Here is a 15,546-nt window from a genome sequence, read left to right as displayed (position 1 = left end):
TGCAGGCATCCAGTCTTTGCTCCCAGGGGGCAGCTTACAGCTCTGGGAGGACAAAAACACAGGAGCCAGAATTACAGTAGCAATAGAGAGTGGCGCCCCGCCTGGCTGGCAGAAGTGCAGTCCGAGGGGACTGCCCGGAGGAGGCAGTGCTCGAGGCACACCCAACTAGATGAATAATGAGCCCACCTCGTGGAACCTGGGAAGTTGGGAGTGGGGAGGCTTCCAGAATGGAGGGTTGCCTGGCACTCCCAGGGACCTGGAGGTGAGAAGACAGAGCAGAAGGAGATGGGGCAAGGGAGGCAGGAGAGACCGAGGCAAGGGGGAGCCAGTGAAGCGTCTCATCTGATCTTGAAGGGTTTGCCTGGAGGAGAGAGCCGAGTAAGGAGGCTGGCGCAGTGAGGACAGAGCGGGGAATCAAGAAAGATTCCAAATCTGAATTTACCTGGGCCTTTTTCCTGAGCTCCACTGCTGATCAGCAGGGAGCCTCACACTGTATTTGGGTCTGGAAGAACTGGTGAGCCTTCAGCATGTCCCTTTCTGGGGAGCTCAGAAGAGGAGGCTTTGGGGGAGCTTATGTAGTCAGGGAAGGCTTCCTGGAGGAGGCAATTTTTGCTGCCCTTGAAGGGCTGAGGAGGGAGAGAGCATGTCAGGTGGAGGTGTATGAGTAAGTATAGAAGCAGCAGAGACCAGGTCCAAAAAGCATATGGAAATGTAGGTTCAAACGAAAAAGAGGCGAGCAGGGTCAGTTTGGACCTTATTCTGCAGGCAGTAGGGAGCCATTGAAGGTTGCTGAGTGGGAGAGAGTCGTCATTGGGGCTGGACTCAGGAAGAGGCACCCGGGGTGAGTGTGCAGGAGGGGAGAGAGTGTGAGGTGGGGGCCTCCCGGGGGGTAGGGGAGTGAATAAGCAGGCTTTGTCCAAAGTGAGGTCTTTAGGCCCAGGCTGAGACCCTCACTGGCCCAGGGAGGGAATTACCACAATCCTGAAACCCTGACATTCCCTGGAGCCATTAATAATCGCCTGGACTCTCCCCAAACCTTTTCCGGTGGCCGGAGCAATAATAATGTCTTCAGTCTGGGGAAGGGAGCTCCGGGAGAACAGGTGTAAATTATTCGCCCAGCAGGGGCTGAGAGGAGGGGTCCTTAACCCCATGACTTCTGGGTAGGGGTCTTGCTTCCAGGCCGTGATTCCTGGTCAGCACACCCGGGCTGCTTGAATTATCTATTACTGCCCAAGAAAAACCGTGTACATTTATGGGAGTGTAGCGTCTCTCGCACACATGCTGGTCAAAAGGTGGGGGGAGGATGTCGTTGAGAAGCGACTCCCGGCCTCACCCTGGCCTAGGATGGGAAGACCCAGGTTCGGATCCAGCTCTTGTAGCTTCACGGCTCCCCGGGGCCTCCTCCCCAAACACAGCATCCCCTGTCCCTTCTGCAAGGTGCCCACGTGGCCATCCGATGCGCATGCGCTCGATCGGCGTCATTCTGTCCTAGATGAGCCGTGGTTCCTCTGCCCGGCCGCGCTGTTGGATTTTCGGGAGCACCCAGGTGTTCGTTTGAAATCCCTCTGGGTCGCACACTTGCCCGTGAGTCTGTCTCTGCCCCACGTGTTAACGACTGCTTTGCAGCGAAATTGCGCATTTATGTAGCTCTTGTGTGTTGCCCAACTGCCATCGAGAAACCAGCAAAACTCCGCTAGCAGTGTACTAACAGAAAAGGCTCTGGCATTTGGTGAGCACTTGGACGCCAGGCACTTAGCTAAGCGCTTGATGGGGATTATCTCATTTAATCCTTCGAAGCATCTTCTGGAGCTGATCCTGATTTCATCATTCTGCATTTGCAACTAAGAAACGGAGGGGCGTTGCCTTTGCCCGCAGTCATCGAGGCAGGATTAAACCCGCCCGCCTGACCCCAGGACTCTTGACCCTGCTGCGGGCCGGGCAGGAGAAGCCTGAGAAGCACAGGCTGGGTGGGGAGCATGCAGCTGTGTAGCGCGGGGACCCCCGGGTCCTGCGGCCGGAACAGGGGAGGCCTGGGGAGGGGGGTTGGGTACAGCGAGGAGGGCAGCGCGGGGGGACGCGGGGGTTCCACCTAGCCACAGAGCCGCCCCAGTCGGTGGCTGAGGGTGACAAGACGCCGTTAACCTCCACTACCACAGAGCATATGCAGCTCCGACAGGCTATTTTTAGAGGCTTGTACTATGTGCGGTGACAGAAATAATCCATTTTAGTTTTGGAATGGGTCCACTTTTCCTCTAGGGAGGGGCAGGCTCGCTGCCTCCTGGTCAGCCTCCTGGCAGCTCATCCCCACGGCCCCAAAGTGGCACCTCAGGAACCCCGAGGCTTGGTCCGGGGTGAGGATGGGCCCCAGGCAGGCCTTCCGCTCCCCCCACCCCTCCACCCCAGTATTTGAGGTCCCAGGGGCCAGAAGCAGCAAACGCTGTGGTTTCCAGCTACTTTTGCTCTTCTGACAAAGCTCGCACTTCTGGAAGTATCAGAGGGGGTGACCGCTGGTCCGAAGCTGCCCACCGTCAGTCAGTGGGTTCTCTCCAGGGCTGAGAGTCAGGAGCGGCAGGCCCTGAGACTTGGAGCAGGGCAGGCAGACCCATCCCGGCCGACCCGCTGCCCAGACTGCCCAATAGTTGGACTGACCTGAAATCCTCTGTCCCCCCCCCAACCCCCACCATCCCATGTCCCCATTTTCAGCTGGCTTCAGGCCTGGGCTTCTCCCTGGGACTCATCCAAACCTGCCGAGAGACTCCCCAGAGCAGAGCCTTGGCTGCACCAGCACCCCTTAAAAACGCACACACCCCAGCACTTCACTGACTCGGAGGGGACGCGCCTTCCCCACTGTATCTGCCACGGCTTCCCAGCAGCCTGGGCCGGGGCTGGGAATGGCACCCGCTCCCCCTGGGGCCCCTTGGCCCGACCCTGGGAAGTTGGGTATGGGAGCAGGGGATGGTGGTGAAGGCCACCCCCCACCTCGGGTCTGGCAGGGCGACCGAGCTGGGCGGAAGGCGGCGAGCCGGGAAGGTAGATGAGTGGGATCGTGGGGCCTGGACCGAGCAGAGAGGCAGGGCGAGCTGCCCCCGTCCCTCATCCTCGTCTCGCACCCCTGTGCGCCACGTGCTGAACGTGGCCGAGGACAAAGCAGACAAGGCCACCACCCCCCACGGTAGCCGCTCACCGCGTGCACAGCCATCAGAAGTGAAATGAATCAAAATGAAATAAAATGTACCATCTTCTTTCTTCTGTCGCATTAGCCACGTTTCTTCTGTCCGCTCTGAAGCCACATGCGAGCGGCTATCATTTTGGGCAGCGCAGGTGTAGACCCCTCCCCATCGCTGCACAGAGCTCTCTTGGGAAAAGGACTTTGGCTTTTATCCGAAGGACGAGGGAAGCCGCTGGGTGGTTTTGGGTCGAGAGGAACCTGGCAGGGAAGGCAGGGGGCCGGTTCGCAAAAGCTGATGTGGTCTCGTGCTAGCGTGCGGCGACATAAGATATAATTGACCCTTCCAGAATTTTCCCAAGAAGGCTGAAGGGTTTCTGCCCTACTGGAAAGGGGCATTTTCAAACTTTCATCATTAAATATGTTAAAACGATGGCTGGCCGCTGTCGGGGCCGCGTGGCTCACACCCAGCGCACGGGAACACAGGAAGCGTTGGGCGGACCATCTAACAAGCCTGGACCATCAATACCCCGGCCCTCGGTGGCTCCTGGGGCTGTCTCTGCAGAAGGTGGCAAGGTTGGGGGGCTCACAACGCTGCCCCTGGGTCCAGGCCCCTTAGAATTTCAGAATTGAGCTCCTGGTTCTGGGGAGGAGGTTTTCTCTGGTGGTCAGACTGTTTTTCTTCCGACACCCAGTGACAGTGAGACTAGATGCAGAAGCCCGAGGCCCAGGGCCTCTTAAACGCCTTTCCTCCTGCTCTTCCTCCCAAACCTCTCCCCTTTTCTGGGAAGCCGCCTGCCCCTCTAGCCAGCCTGGCTGGGATGGTCCCTTCTGAGGCAGCAGGACCAGTGGGCAGCCAGGCTGTGGTTACCATGGGGCGACTGGAGCTAGGCAGGTGGGAGCCCAGGTGGGGCCTCCCTCAGTTTCCCCTCCTTGGAAGCCACGTTGCCTTCCCCGGGGTGACACTATCATCATCACGGTCTCCCTGATTCGCCAGTGTCTGGGCCCCTCTTCCTGGCCCCCGCCCTACCTGGGGACCTGGTCAGACCGGGGTTTGAGTCCTGGTTCTTGTTTCCCTGAGGGATCTCCGGCAGATCCCCGGCCCCCTCGGCACGCTGGTTTGTCCCGCGTGTGGTGGGAATGACGGTCCTGACACACGGTGTGTGTGAGCAGGCACCTGTGATGCAGAGCGAGTCCCACGCGCGGCCTGTGTGGGTGGAGATGTGTGCACGTGCGTGTGCCCGTGTCCTGCGGCCCCGCGGGCAAGCTCCCCGCGTGCTCTCTCTGCAGGGCCAGGTAGAGCAGGTGAGCAGGCGGATTCCAGCTCTTTCTGAGCTAGTCAGGGAGACCTGGTGATTGCTGCCACTCTGACCCTCCTCCACCCTGCCCCCGCCAGCGCCAACCCCAGGATCCCTGGGCTCTCTGGAGGAGGGCGGAGCCCTCCTGGAGCCACGTGTTCTTCCAGAGTGCAGGTCTGACAGAAGCAGGGACAGAAACCCTGGGCCCCCCACCCTGTCTCCTGGCTTCCCCTCCACCCCCCAGCCTCCCTGAGAGGTTCCTGGGAACCGGTATGAAAACCAGGGGGCAGGGGGGGCGCCTGGGTGGCTCAGTCGGTTAGGCGTCTGCTTCTTGGTTTTGGCTCAGGTCGTGACCTCAGGGCCGTGAGATCGAGCCCCACATCGGGCTCTGCGCTCAGCAAGGAGTCTGCTTGAGATTCTCTCTCCCTCTGCCCCCCCACCCCCGTACACACGCTCATTCACTCTCTCTCTCTTGAAGAAATAAGTAAATCTTAATAAAATAACCGGGGGGCCTGTTCCACCCATTTGAGGGCAGCCCCTGACAGCCAGAAGGGTGGTGGGAACTGGAAATAAAATCATTACTCGCTGCTGGGTGAGACCGTAGAAGCCCAATACAGATAAGCCACTTGTCGCCCAGGCTCCTGCCCTGCCAAGTGGTCAGGCACGTCTGAGGTCCTCTGAGGGCCTTCCCTGCTCGGTCCTCCCAGGGTAGGACCTCTGATTCCATCCTCCTCTGACAGATAAGGGCACCGAGGCCCGGAGGGCAGGGACTGGCCGGGGTCCCACAGCTGGCCTGCACCTCTGTCCCCATCCCTGCAACCCGCCCTGTCCCCTGCCCGGAGGACCCATCAGTCACAGGCCCGCCTTCCATGTGTCATCCCCTTCCCTCGCCCTGCAGAGCTGCCCTCCTCGGAGCACCTGAGCGTGGCGGACGCCACCTGGCTGGCCCTGAACGTGGTGTCAGGCGGGGGCAGCTTCTCGAGCTCGCAGCCCATCGGCGTGACCAAGATTGCCAAGTCGGTCATCGCCCCACTGGCCGACCAGAACATCTCCGTGTTCATGCTCTCCACCTACCAGACGGACTTCATCCTGGTGAGCCAGGGCCCTGCTCAGAGAGAGATCAAGGGTACCTTGGGGTCATGGGTCAAGTGTCAGCATGGCCCCGGTGGGACCGTGGGGCTCCGTGCAGCCCCACGCACCGCCTATTCGTTGCAGACCGTGCTGGGTTCGACCTGGAGGCCGGGATGTGAGGGCTGGGAGCACATGCGGGGAGGGGTGGCAAGAGTGTCTGGTCACAGGGCCCGCAGGGGTTCCAGGCTCCCATCCCCCACCAGCATGGCGGGAGGGGTGGGGGAAGCTGGTTCTGGGCGCAAAATCTCAGAATCAAGGGGGTCGGTGCCCGTGGTCGGGGACCACGGGACACTCACATCCTTGACTCCCCGTCCCCAGGTGCGCGAACGGGACCTGCCCTTTGTCACTCACACCTTGTCATCAGAGTTCACCATCCTGCGGGTCGTCAATGGCGAGACAGTAGCAGCTGAGAACCTCGGCATCACCAACGGCTTCGTGAAGCCCAAGATGGGTGAGTTGAGGGGCTCTGTGCAGGGCAGACCTCGAGAAGTTGCCAGGGCCTACCCCAGAGCAACCCCATTCTCAGAGCATTCGTTAAGCACCAGGCATAACACAGTGCGACAGTCCTGGTCAGACCCTGCTCCCGAGGTCTAGCAAGGGCAGGGGACGTGGACACAACCAGTGATGGCCAGAGGCCACTCCTCACCCATCCAGGGTATCAGGACGGGCCTCCCAGAGGCAACGACTCTCTAACGGAAGCTTGGAGTCCAAGTAGGAGCTCAGCCTGGTGGTAGAGGTTGGAAAGGTCTTTCATTCCAGGCAGACAGCAAGGCATGTGCAAAGGCCCGGGGGTCTGGAAGTGAGCCTGGAGAATCAGGAGAGTCGTGGGTGGTACTGGAGGCTGCAGAAGGTAGAGGGGCAGGTCCCCCAAAGCAGCTGCCTGCTGGCCCCACCCCTCATCGGGCCCTCCTCCTGCCCCACGCCTCTCCTCCTCCTGGCCTCAGCGCCCACTGTCTTTGCTCTCGCAGTCCAGAGGCCTGTCATCCACCCTCTGTCCAGCCCAAGCAACAGGTTCTGTGTCACCAGCCTGGACCCTGACACGCTTCCTGCGGTCGCCACACTTCTCATGGATGTCATGTTCTACTCCAACGGGTACGGCCCCCTTGGACGTGAGAGGCTGCGGGGTGGGCCAAGGGGACACGACTCTGCCTGGGAGCCCCAGTCTGAGTGGGGAGACACAAAAGCTGCCACCTGCCCTGGAAGCTAGTCTGGGAGGGGGTGGATCATGGCTCTACCCAAAAGCTGTGCTCTGAGAACCCCAAAACTTGGTGAAGCCCCAGGGCCATATGTCCATGAAATGAGCACCCCACTCACTGTCCCCTGAGCTCCAAGGGCAAGCCGGGTCAGCAGGGGAGCCAGGAGCTCGGGCGTTTTCATTCGGCAGACAAGAGGCTTTGCATTTTACCTCGGAGCAGATTTTAGCGGGGTGGGACCAGGGGCCAGTGAGCTGGCAGTGACCACACACTGTGCCCCAAGCTGTGGGTCGGCGCAGGGACAGAGAAACCCTGTCCAGCAAGGGGCGGGGGTGGTCTGCACCGAGAGCCGGCTGGGTCTCTGGCTCCGTGAAGTGTGGTGCTCGCCTCCGTGAACGCCGTGGACTCGTCCGCATCTCACATGGGGAGACCGAGGGTGGGAGCAGAGGTTCAGGGTCACCCAGCAGGGCAGGATCAGGGCCAGGACTTGGCCCCAGCTTTCCCAGGCTGGTGGGCCGGCGGGCAGGCCGGGTGGGGGTCTGGGTGTGGCGGGGGTCCACTGCATCCCTCACCGCCCCACCCCCTGGCCCCCAGAGTGAAAGACCCCATGGCTGCCGGGGAGGACTGTGGCCATATCCGCTTCTTCTCCTTCTCCCTCATTGAGGGCTACATCTCCCTGGTGATGGACGTGCAGACGCAGCAGAGGTGAGTGGCCCAACTTACGGACGACACGCAGCTCAGACAAAGGCCCGGGGCCATCGGGGCGCTGTTGGTCCCTCAGCCCCCTCTCTGGAGCTGGGTGGGGGGGAAGGTGTTCCAAAGCCCACTCCCAGCCCTGCCTTCCCATTCCCCCCGACATGAGGGGGGCTCAGGAGGGGGCCCCGACAGCAGCCACAGCTCCAACCAAGGGACCACGACCAACGTCAGCCTCCGGGGTTTGTCTCTCTCTCCTTGTTAAGGTTCCCTAGTAATTTGTTGTTCACCAGCGCATCTGGAGAGCTCTGGAAGATGGTGCGGATCGGAGGACAGCCCCTGGGATTTGGTGAGCCCCAGGGAGGGGGGGAGGGCGGGGACCACACCAGCGGGCGGGGGCCTAGCATTGCCGAGCACCGTCTGTCAGGGCTCACTCACCCTGTGGTACAGACAGGGAGGCTGAGGCTTAGGGAGCTGACGTCCCCACCGCCATGGGCCCTTGACCAGCGAGTGACAGGAGGTGCGGGCCTTCAACCAAAGTGCTCTTATTTCTCCCGCCCTAGAGATTGCATTCCTGTTGCTTATTACCACATTGGGGGGCGCAATACAAGTTGAAAAGGAAGGGGCACCTGGCTGGTTCAGTCGGCCAAGCAGCCGACTCTTCGATCTCAGCGCAGGTCATGATCTCAGGATCGTGAGTTCGGGCCCTGCCGTTGGGCTCCATGCTGGGCGTAGAATCTTCTTGAAAAGGAAAAAAAATCGCGTTAGTCCCAGCTGCTCACAGGCAATGGATATTGTTCTGATGGGTGCCGTTCACATAAATAAATGCAATTGTCGTCAGACTCCAGGACCCCAGCACTCACCCCAAAATACCTCCCCATTTCTGTCCCGGGAGGGAGCAGCTTCTCCTCCATAGCGATGACCTGATCGTACGGAGGACATCCGCAGAGATTCCCTAAGAGTCTCTAGTCTCGGTTTCCACAGCTGCCCAAACAGCGTCGTTGGCAGCGAGTTTTGTCCACAGGCGTGTTCCAAGGGGCCCCGGGGCTCGGAGTCCTCGGTAGTTAGCAGGGCCGCGTGGCACTGATTTCGCCCGGGGCTGGGTGGAGGCCGCCGGCCCGTTGTCAGTGATGCGCCGATCAGAAATGACTTCCTTAAGCTAGACCTGTTAGACCCCAGAGCTGGAACCCGGGAGAGGCTCTTGGTCGTCTCGGGAACGTTCTTCATTCACTGTATCTGTGGGAAATCAGCGTTCACCGATCCCACCAGGGCTTCTGGAGGATGCTTCCCAGAGACGACCAAGAGCCTGGGACAAAAGCTCGTTGCCGGCCAGGGAGGGTCAGAGAAGGCTCCTGGGGGGAGGGGCCTCTGCGCTAAGCCTTCAGGGCGGGGGGCGGGAGCGCTGGGAAATCGTGGGGGCGTGGCAGGCCCCGGCAGCAGGGGCAGGGGGGAGGCTGGCCGAGGATGCTGAGCGTGGTCCCCACGCCTGTGTCCCCAGATGAGTGTGGCATCGTGGCCCAGATCTCCGAGCCCCTAGCTGCTGCAGACATCCCCGCCTACTACATCAGTACCTTCAAGTTCGACCACGCGCTGGTGAGTGTCCAGCACCGGCCCCCGGGGCAAGGGCTGCCGGTTCGGGGCTCACGGGTTCTTGCCTCCCCCTGCCCTCTCGCAGGTGCCCGAGGAGAACATCAGTGCCGTCATCAGCGCCCTGAAAGTCAGCCAAGCAGAGAAGCATTAGGAGGGCCTCTTCTGCTCCTCCCTGTCTGCCCCCCCAGGCCTGGGCCCGGCCCCTACCCTGAAGATTCTTCTCGCAGTATTTCTCACAGACTGGAAAATCGGCCCCAGAGTCCCCCAAGAAGGGGCCTCTGGGAGACACCCCCGATTGCTTTCCCTGCCAGGCCCGGGGCCCAAGCCAAGACCCCCCCCCCGTGCCCTCCTGCCTTCCTGGAGCCCCCAGACCCTCCAGAGAACCCCTAACCTCCTCCTCCCCCCACTCCCACTCCAGAAAACGGTGTCCGAGGCCCAGGGAGCTCACAAGCCCACCCACCTTCCCACCTGGCCTTGCCTACAGCTGGGGGCAGATGCTGAAGGAAGCAGGGGCCTCCTACGAGACAATGGGGTTCTGATCCTCGCGTCATCTTGGGGAGGGAGCTGGCCGAGTGGGGCTGAGTTCACGGAGCCAGGGGAGAACCCCATGAGAACCTGGGGCTGGATGTTGCGGTCGCTGGTCTCTGGATCCATCAGCTCCGGGCTGGTTCCCGCAGAGTGGAGGCCAGTGGGCGGCCCTTGGGTCACGGGCTGGGGCAGCTCTGACAAGCCTGGGTGGGGCCCCCGAGCTGGGGAGGACCCGCGCCACCCAGAATTCCGCCTGCCGTCCAGAGGGCCTCTGCCCCGACTCCCAGCAAGACTGCCAAGGAGGCCCTGTCCAGACTCTCCCCACCGTAAGCACTCACGCCTGGGGGCGGTTCCCAGGAGACCCACCAGCCTGGGGCACGAGCGCCTGTCCCCTGTTGCTTTCTCCGGACCCTACTTGGGCGAGGCAGAGCCTTGGTTTTCCCCAAGCGGGGGCATCCCCAGCATTCTGGACCTGGGGTTTCTTGGGTCACCCCCACTCCTCAGCAGTTGACTAGACCAGCACAGGGTTCCCCCGTTATCCTGCCCCCCTCCCCTGCCCCACTTTTGGGGGATGTGGAAGGCCTCTGGCCCCCGACTCACCTGCCTGCCCGCCCCTCAGCTGGGGGACTGTGGCACTCATGAGTACTTGACCTGGGGGGCAGCTTATCTGAGCCTTAATAGAGAAAACTGTACCGTACGTTTTAGTTTCTTATTTAATATATTTGCGCCCAGGCTGCAGTTTTCAGGGGACGGGGCCTACTGAGTTCTTTCGGGGGGCCCAGAGGCTCAGCATCACTCGGCTGGTGCCCTGTGGCTCCAGGGACAGGCGTGAGAATCGGGAGGTGTCCCAGGAGCGTTGGCCCTCTCTTTGGAGCAGGAAGCTGGCCACAGAGGTCTTTTGCAAGATCAGGGTCCCCGCCGGGGCACCCCACATGGAGCTGCGCACGCAGCCCCACTGACAGGTGCCCAGGGAGCCGTGGTCCTGCCTGAGCATCAGAGGGGACCCAAAGGCCACAGGGTGGTGGGCAGTCAGGTGGCAGGCCAGCTGAGGTGGCCTTGTACCCGTGGAGGCTGGCCAGGGAGAATGGGGTGAGCCCCCCGTGCCTCCTCTCCCGCCAGGGGTGCTTCCCAAGCGAGCTGGACCAGAGGGTCCACTGAGGCTCCCGCCCTCCCTGATGCTCCTTCTCGGGCAGCGCGACTGACTTCGGCGCCGTTCCTGAGAAGCTCAGAGGAGAGAGGACGTTCCCTTAGGCCAAGGGCTTGTGTGGGCCCCACTCCCCCCCTTCTCCCAGCGTTGTGGGACCCCCTGAGCCCAGGCAGCCCACCACGGAAGAGCCGTGGGTCTGGATCCTTGAAGATGCTCAGGGCCCAAGCACTGATTAGGAACCCATTTCTTTTTTTTTTTTTTTTTTTTTAAGTTAATTCATTTTGCACAAAGCTCCAAAACAACCAAAACGTGTCCACTGTTTGCTGGCTCCAAAACGGGGGCGCACGAGCGGGCAGGGAGGGACCCGAAGCCCTGAGTCCCCTTTCTCTCTCCTTGGAAGGCCTTGATTTTCCGTGGCGCGCCTCTCCAGACTCCCTCCTGTCAGGTCCCCTGATGGTGTCACCTCTCCGCCTTCCCTCCCTGCCGAGCAAGTGCGTCGGCGCCGTGACCCCAGAAACGTGTGCTACCCAGACCCCCCCCGAGAACGTATCTATTGTACACACCTATAAATACCTGTGTTTTATGTTGATATAGATATATACTGTAAATAGCATATATACTTGAGCAATATATATGTTAATATATGCCGTGTGAGCACGCACACGCGTGTGTGCACAGTACGTGGACGCGGACCCCACTATGTGTGCGCGTGTGTGGGTGTGAGGGCCTCTGCCCGCCGTGTCTGCTCTGCACACAGGCACGTTTTGAGCCACCGTATATTTTTAAATCAAGTATATAGGCAATACCTTATCAGAGAAGCCGTGACTTGAGAGAGAAACAAAACCAGCAGCCCAAGAGCGGAGCCCCCGGAAAGCTGGATTCAGCCCCATCCCGCAGCCCCATTTCCATGGCCAAGGCCCCTGGGCACCCTTGTTTGGTCTGGGGGACGGTGGTACGGAGGCAGGAGTGATGGCATTTCTTCTGACTCCACAGCAGAAAGGCCCTCTTCCCGTTGCCCTGAGCCCGAAGACCTGGGCAGGGAGGTGGTCCCGCTCCAGCTCTCCACCCGGGGTCCCCCCGCACCCCTACATGGTTGTTCCGCGTCTTTTTCACCCGCAAGCTTAGAAACCACAGGTTCTTTTCCCAGGCCGTCTCCTGGATACTGGCCCTGTCTAGCCAGAAAAAGGACCAGTGCCCTTGACCTTGTGTCCAGCAGGGGCTGGGCGAGGCCTGGGCCCGAGCGGCCACCTGGAGCTTCCCCTCCCCGCTCCCCTCTCGCTGTCTGCGTGCCCTTGAGGAGCATAGTCGCAGGGACTTGGTTTCCACGGCAGTTTGGGGGGAAGAATGTCCCCCCCCTGGCTTGCTGGGTTGGGGGGGTTTCCTGACCCACGGGGCCGAGGCTCTCTTGGCTCTGGCTGGCCGGGCCCGTGGCGGGGGCAGGGAGATGGGGCTCCTGAGCAAGGCTGCCGAGGGGAGGGGTGAGTGGTGGCCCCGGGCCTGCCGCCCGGGCTCTGGGTATATGTGGATTTGCCTCTGTGTCACCCCCTGGTAAGAAAAGCCCACGCCAGCTAAAGGCCACCCCTGCCCCTCGCCTGCCCCATCCCTGCACGCTACAGAGAAGCGTGACCACCCCTGTCTCCGTGGCTCAACCCTCAGGGTGGGTTCCTCTGGTTCCTGAGAAACAGTTTTCTCCCTCAGCACCCTGACTCACCTCTCAGCACCCCGTCTCGGCGGAGCAGAGGTGGGCGGGGCCCGCGCTGAGCCTCCCTCCTCCATGGGGGGGTCTCCAAAGCCCAGGGCACACATCCAAGCTAGAGAGGTGTGCGGACTTCCCAACCCCAGGATCCGGGGGGTCCAGAGGCTCCCAAGCACCAGCGTTCTCCCCCTTCCACCAACCGCAGGCCACGGGCCCCTGGTGGGACCCAGAGCCGCCTCGTGGCCTCCCCCATCAGGCAGCATGGCCTTGGTGACCAGTGCGGTGTCCGGAAGAAGATTCGTGGTCTGGCGAGGCTTGTCCCCTGTGAGGTGACAGAGGATGGGCCTGGAGGTCAGGAGAGAAGGTTCTGGTTTGATGGGTAGGGTGAGGCCCCGGTCCCGAGCCAAGGGCACCAGTCACCTGATAGTCAAAGATGAACCCCCCCAGCCCACCCCCCGACCGGCCCCTCCTGGCCGCATTTCTCAGGCTCACCATAGGAGTCCCCGGGCCACCCGTCTGGGCCTCTGGATCTGCACGTGGGGACAACTTGGGCCCTTCCCAGCCAGGGCTGAGAGGGGCCTTGAGGATTTCCCAGGCGTCAGCAGAGCACTGCTGTGCTCTGTGACCCAGGAGTATTTGATGCCACTTCCTGAATGAAACCTGAGGGGGGGGGGGGGGGGGGGGGGAACCGCCCCATAGATCTGTGTCCCCCGTAAGTGGGGGCGGCCGGTCACAGCCGCTGGGAAATAGAGCAGGCGTCTGGCCTGGTGAGCAGAGCTTGAGGGGGGAGGATAATGGAGTCTCCCCCCCACCACCACCCCACCCCCAAAGACACGAGGTTTGGCTTTTCGGGTTTTCCCAGATGCTGCGCTGGCGGAAGGGCTCGGCCTGGAGGGGGCAGTAGCCTCCCTTCGAAGGGGCTGCCGGGTGCCGAGCCAACCAAGGTGGCCGCGGGGGGTCAGCCCAGCTGAGGGCGGGCTTGGGGCGAGAGGCCGGGTGCTCCTGAGGGGAGTTGAGCCCTGTATACCTTCTACATCTCAGAGCTCCTCCCAGCTAGTTTTCTCCCCTTCGTTTTCAAATCGGAAGCAACACCAGGGCAAGCTTCACTGTCTCTCGTATCCTTTCCTTAGACCCTGGGAGGAAGCCACGGGTGGGCCGTGGCCTTCAGCTTTGACGTCCACGGCCTCCTGTATGAAACCTGCTCTGTTGAGAAGGCGAGGCCCAGGCGGGGGAGCTGTTCGCCGAGCAGCCTGCTGTCCTTGGGGCCGGTGGCACCAGGAGTGGCCCCGGGACAGAGGGAGAGGCCTGCGGCCTGGCCCGTGGCATCCGTGGCTGGGAGGGAGTTTGAGGCTCTTGGATCAAAGGTAGGGGGAGGAGGCCGGGAGTGAGGACAGTGTTGTGTGCTTGGCCACGCGTGTGTTGTGTCCTACACATCCGTGTGTGTGCGAGCACCTCCGTGCAGCGCCCAGATCCGAGCCATGGGCCTGGCTCGTCAGTATTTTGAGGCCTCGGGAGCCTTGTCACCCGCGGGCCACACGGAGTAGGGGTGATGGTGCGTGGGTGGCAGGCCTCGCCCTCGGGACCGCCCCACGTCCCTTGACCTTGTTAAAGCTGCTCGGAGGGGGCGGAGGTGTCCCCAGCAGGGGCCCCAAGGGGCCAGCTCTTCAAAAGCGTCCAGTCCTGAAGACAGTATTCGCAGGGAGAGGGTTCAGGTGCGGGCGCCCCTCACCTGCTGGGGGTCCTCTGCAAAGAGCATCCAGGGAAGTTGGGAGACCAGGGTGGGGGATGAGGAACGGGCCAAATTTGGGTCCCAAGACAGAGGGCAAGCCCGGTGCATTTTCCTGTCCTCTGCCTCAGCTTACCGATCCAGAAAATGGTCCAGGAAGAACTGAGCAGGGCTGGCTCCCCAGCTGGGCGGGATGGGGTGGGGGGAGGGGGCGGACAACACACAAAATCCCAAGTCCTCCTCTTGCTCCATGCCAAAATTATTTCCGTTATCCTGAGATGGGGGTGAGCGGATGTTGGGTGCATGATGGGGCTCTGAGGGGCCTCTGCCCTGCCCAGGGCCTCGCCTTGGGGGTCTGGCCCTCACCTGGCACGCCCCGGGTCACCAGCAGTAGCAATGGCACTTACATCTGTCCCAAGCTCTGGGCAAGGGGGAGCACGGGGCCACCCAACGCCCCAGGGCCCTCACGCTTCTCCCCTCTTTGTTGAAGACACACAAAACCCTCGAGATTCATGTACTGTATGGCGGAGAGAAAAAAAGTACCTAATGTTCCCCCAAAAAAGACAGTATATTTTGTACTTTGTAAAGTGTTAATTAAAACGGAAACAAAAATGGATGTTGGCTGACCAGTGTCTGATTTATCAGGGGCCGACCCGGGACCACATCTGCGGTCTTTCCTTTCCCTGAGCCGCGGTCGGGGTGGGGGGAGCTCAGGCTGGGGAGGGCTTGGAGAAGGGAGAGCAAGCCTTCCAGCCCAACACCCAGAGCCTGAGAGAAGAAACGCCCGCCCCAGAGCGAGAGGGGCTGTAATAGTTATCTGGTGCTGCGTAACAAGCTGCCCCCAAGCTTCACAGCTTTACAAATGACTGCGTGTGTGTCGCGGTTTACGTGGGTTAGGAATTCGGGAGCAGTTTGAGCAGTTCTGGCTCAGAGCCCCTCGTGAGGCTGCAACCATCTGAAGTCTTGGCCGAGACCGGAGGATCTACTTCCAAAGGCGGTTTATTCACCCTGGCTGTTGGCAGGAAGCCTGTTCCTCTCGGCATGGGTCTCCCCGCGGGGTTGTTTCCTCGCCGTAGGGTGCCTGGCTTCCCCCAGAGCAAGGGATGCGAGGGCCAAGGTAGAAGCCAAAACGGTTTGGCCTCGGAATCCACACACCACCGCCCACCACCCTAAGCTGTGGCCATACAGCCCAGCTCTGATTTGACACGGGAGGAGACCACCCAAGGTCAAGGTCTCAGGGGCCATCTCGGAGACCGGCTACTGCACCCACCATTCCTCCCCAGACCTCTGGCAGAGGTGGGCCTGGGGTTCGGGGGGACCCATGGAGCAGGACAGAGCTCCTTCCCCAAGCCTGGAGCCCTGCTGTGGACATCACCCC

At 61.4% G+C, this 15,546-nt stretch overlaps 1 protein-coding gene across 1 annotated transcript in view; it reads left to right on the top strand.

The window, feature by feature from the left end:
* The window catches only part of CASTOR2 (cytosolic arginine sensor for mTORC1 subunit 2), a 50,402-nt gene extending 35,618 nt beyond the window's left edge, over window positions 1–14,784 (top strand). The window contains exons 3-9 of the mRNA XM_032430785.1: window positions 5,363–5,556; window positions 5,914–6,046; window positions 6,564–6,687; window positions 7,383–7,493; window positions 7,748–7,830; window positions 8,980–9,074; window positions 9,157–14,784. Coding sequence (XP_032286676.1) covers window positions 5,363–5,556; window positions 5,914–6,046; window positions 6,564–6,687; window positions 7,383–7,493; window positions 7,748–7,830; window positions 8,980–9,074; window positions 9,157–9,222 — 806 coding nt within the window. The 3' untranslated portion in view covers window positions 9,223–14,784. The remainder of the gene's footprint in view (window positions 1–5,362; window positions 5,557–5,913; window positions 6,047–6,563; window positions 6,688–7,382; window positions 7,494–7,747; window positions 7,831–8,979; window positions 9,075–9,156) is intronic.
* Window positions 14,785–15,546: the final 762 nt, after the last annotated feature.

This window comes from Phoca vitulina, unplaced genomic scaffold (assembly GCF_004348235.1).
Source record: "Phoca vitulina isolate PV1807 unplaced genomic scaffold, GSC_HSeal_1.0 scaffold45, whole genome shotgun sequence".
Lineage (NCBI taxonomy): Eukaryota > Metazoa > Chordata > Mammalia > Carnivora > Phocidae > Phoca > Phoca vitulina.
Note: the sequence above shows the minus strand (reverse complement) of the source record. Positions and strands in the feature narration are given on the sequence as shown.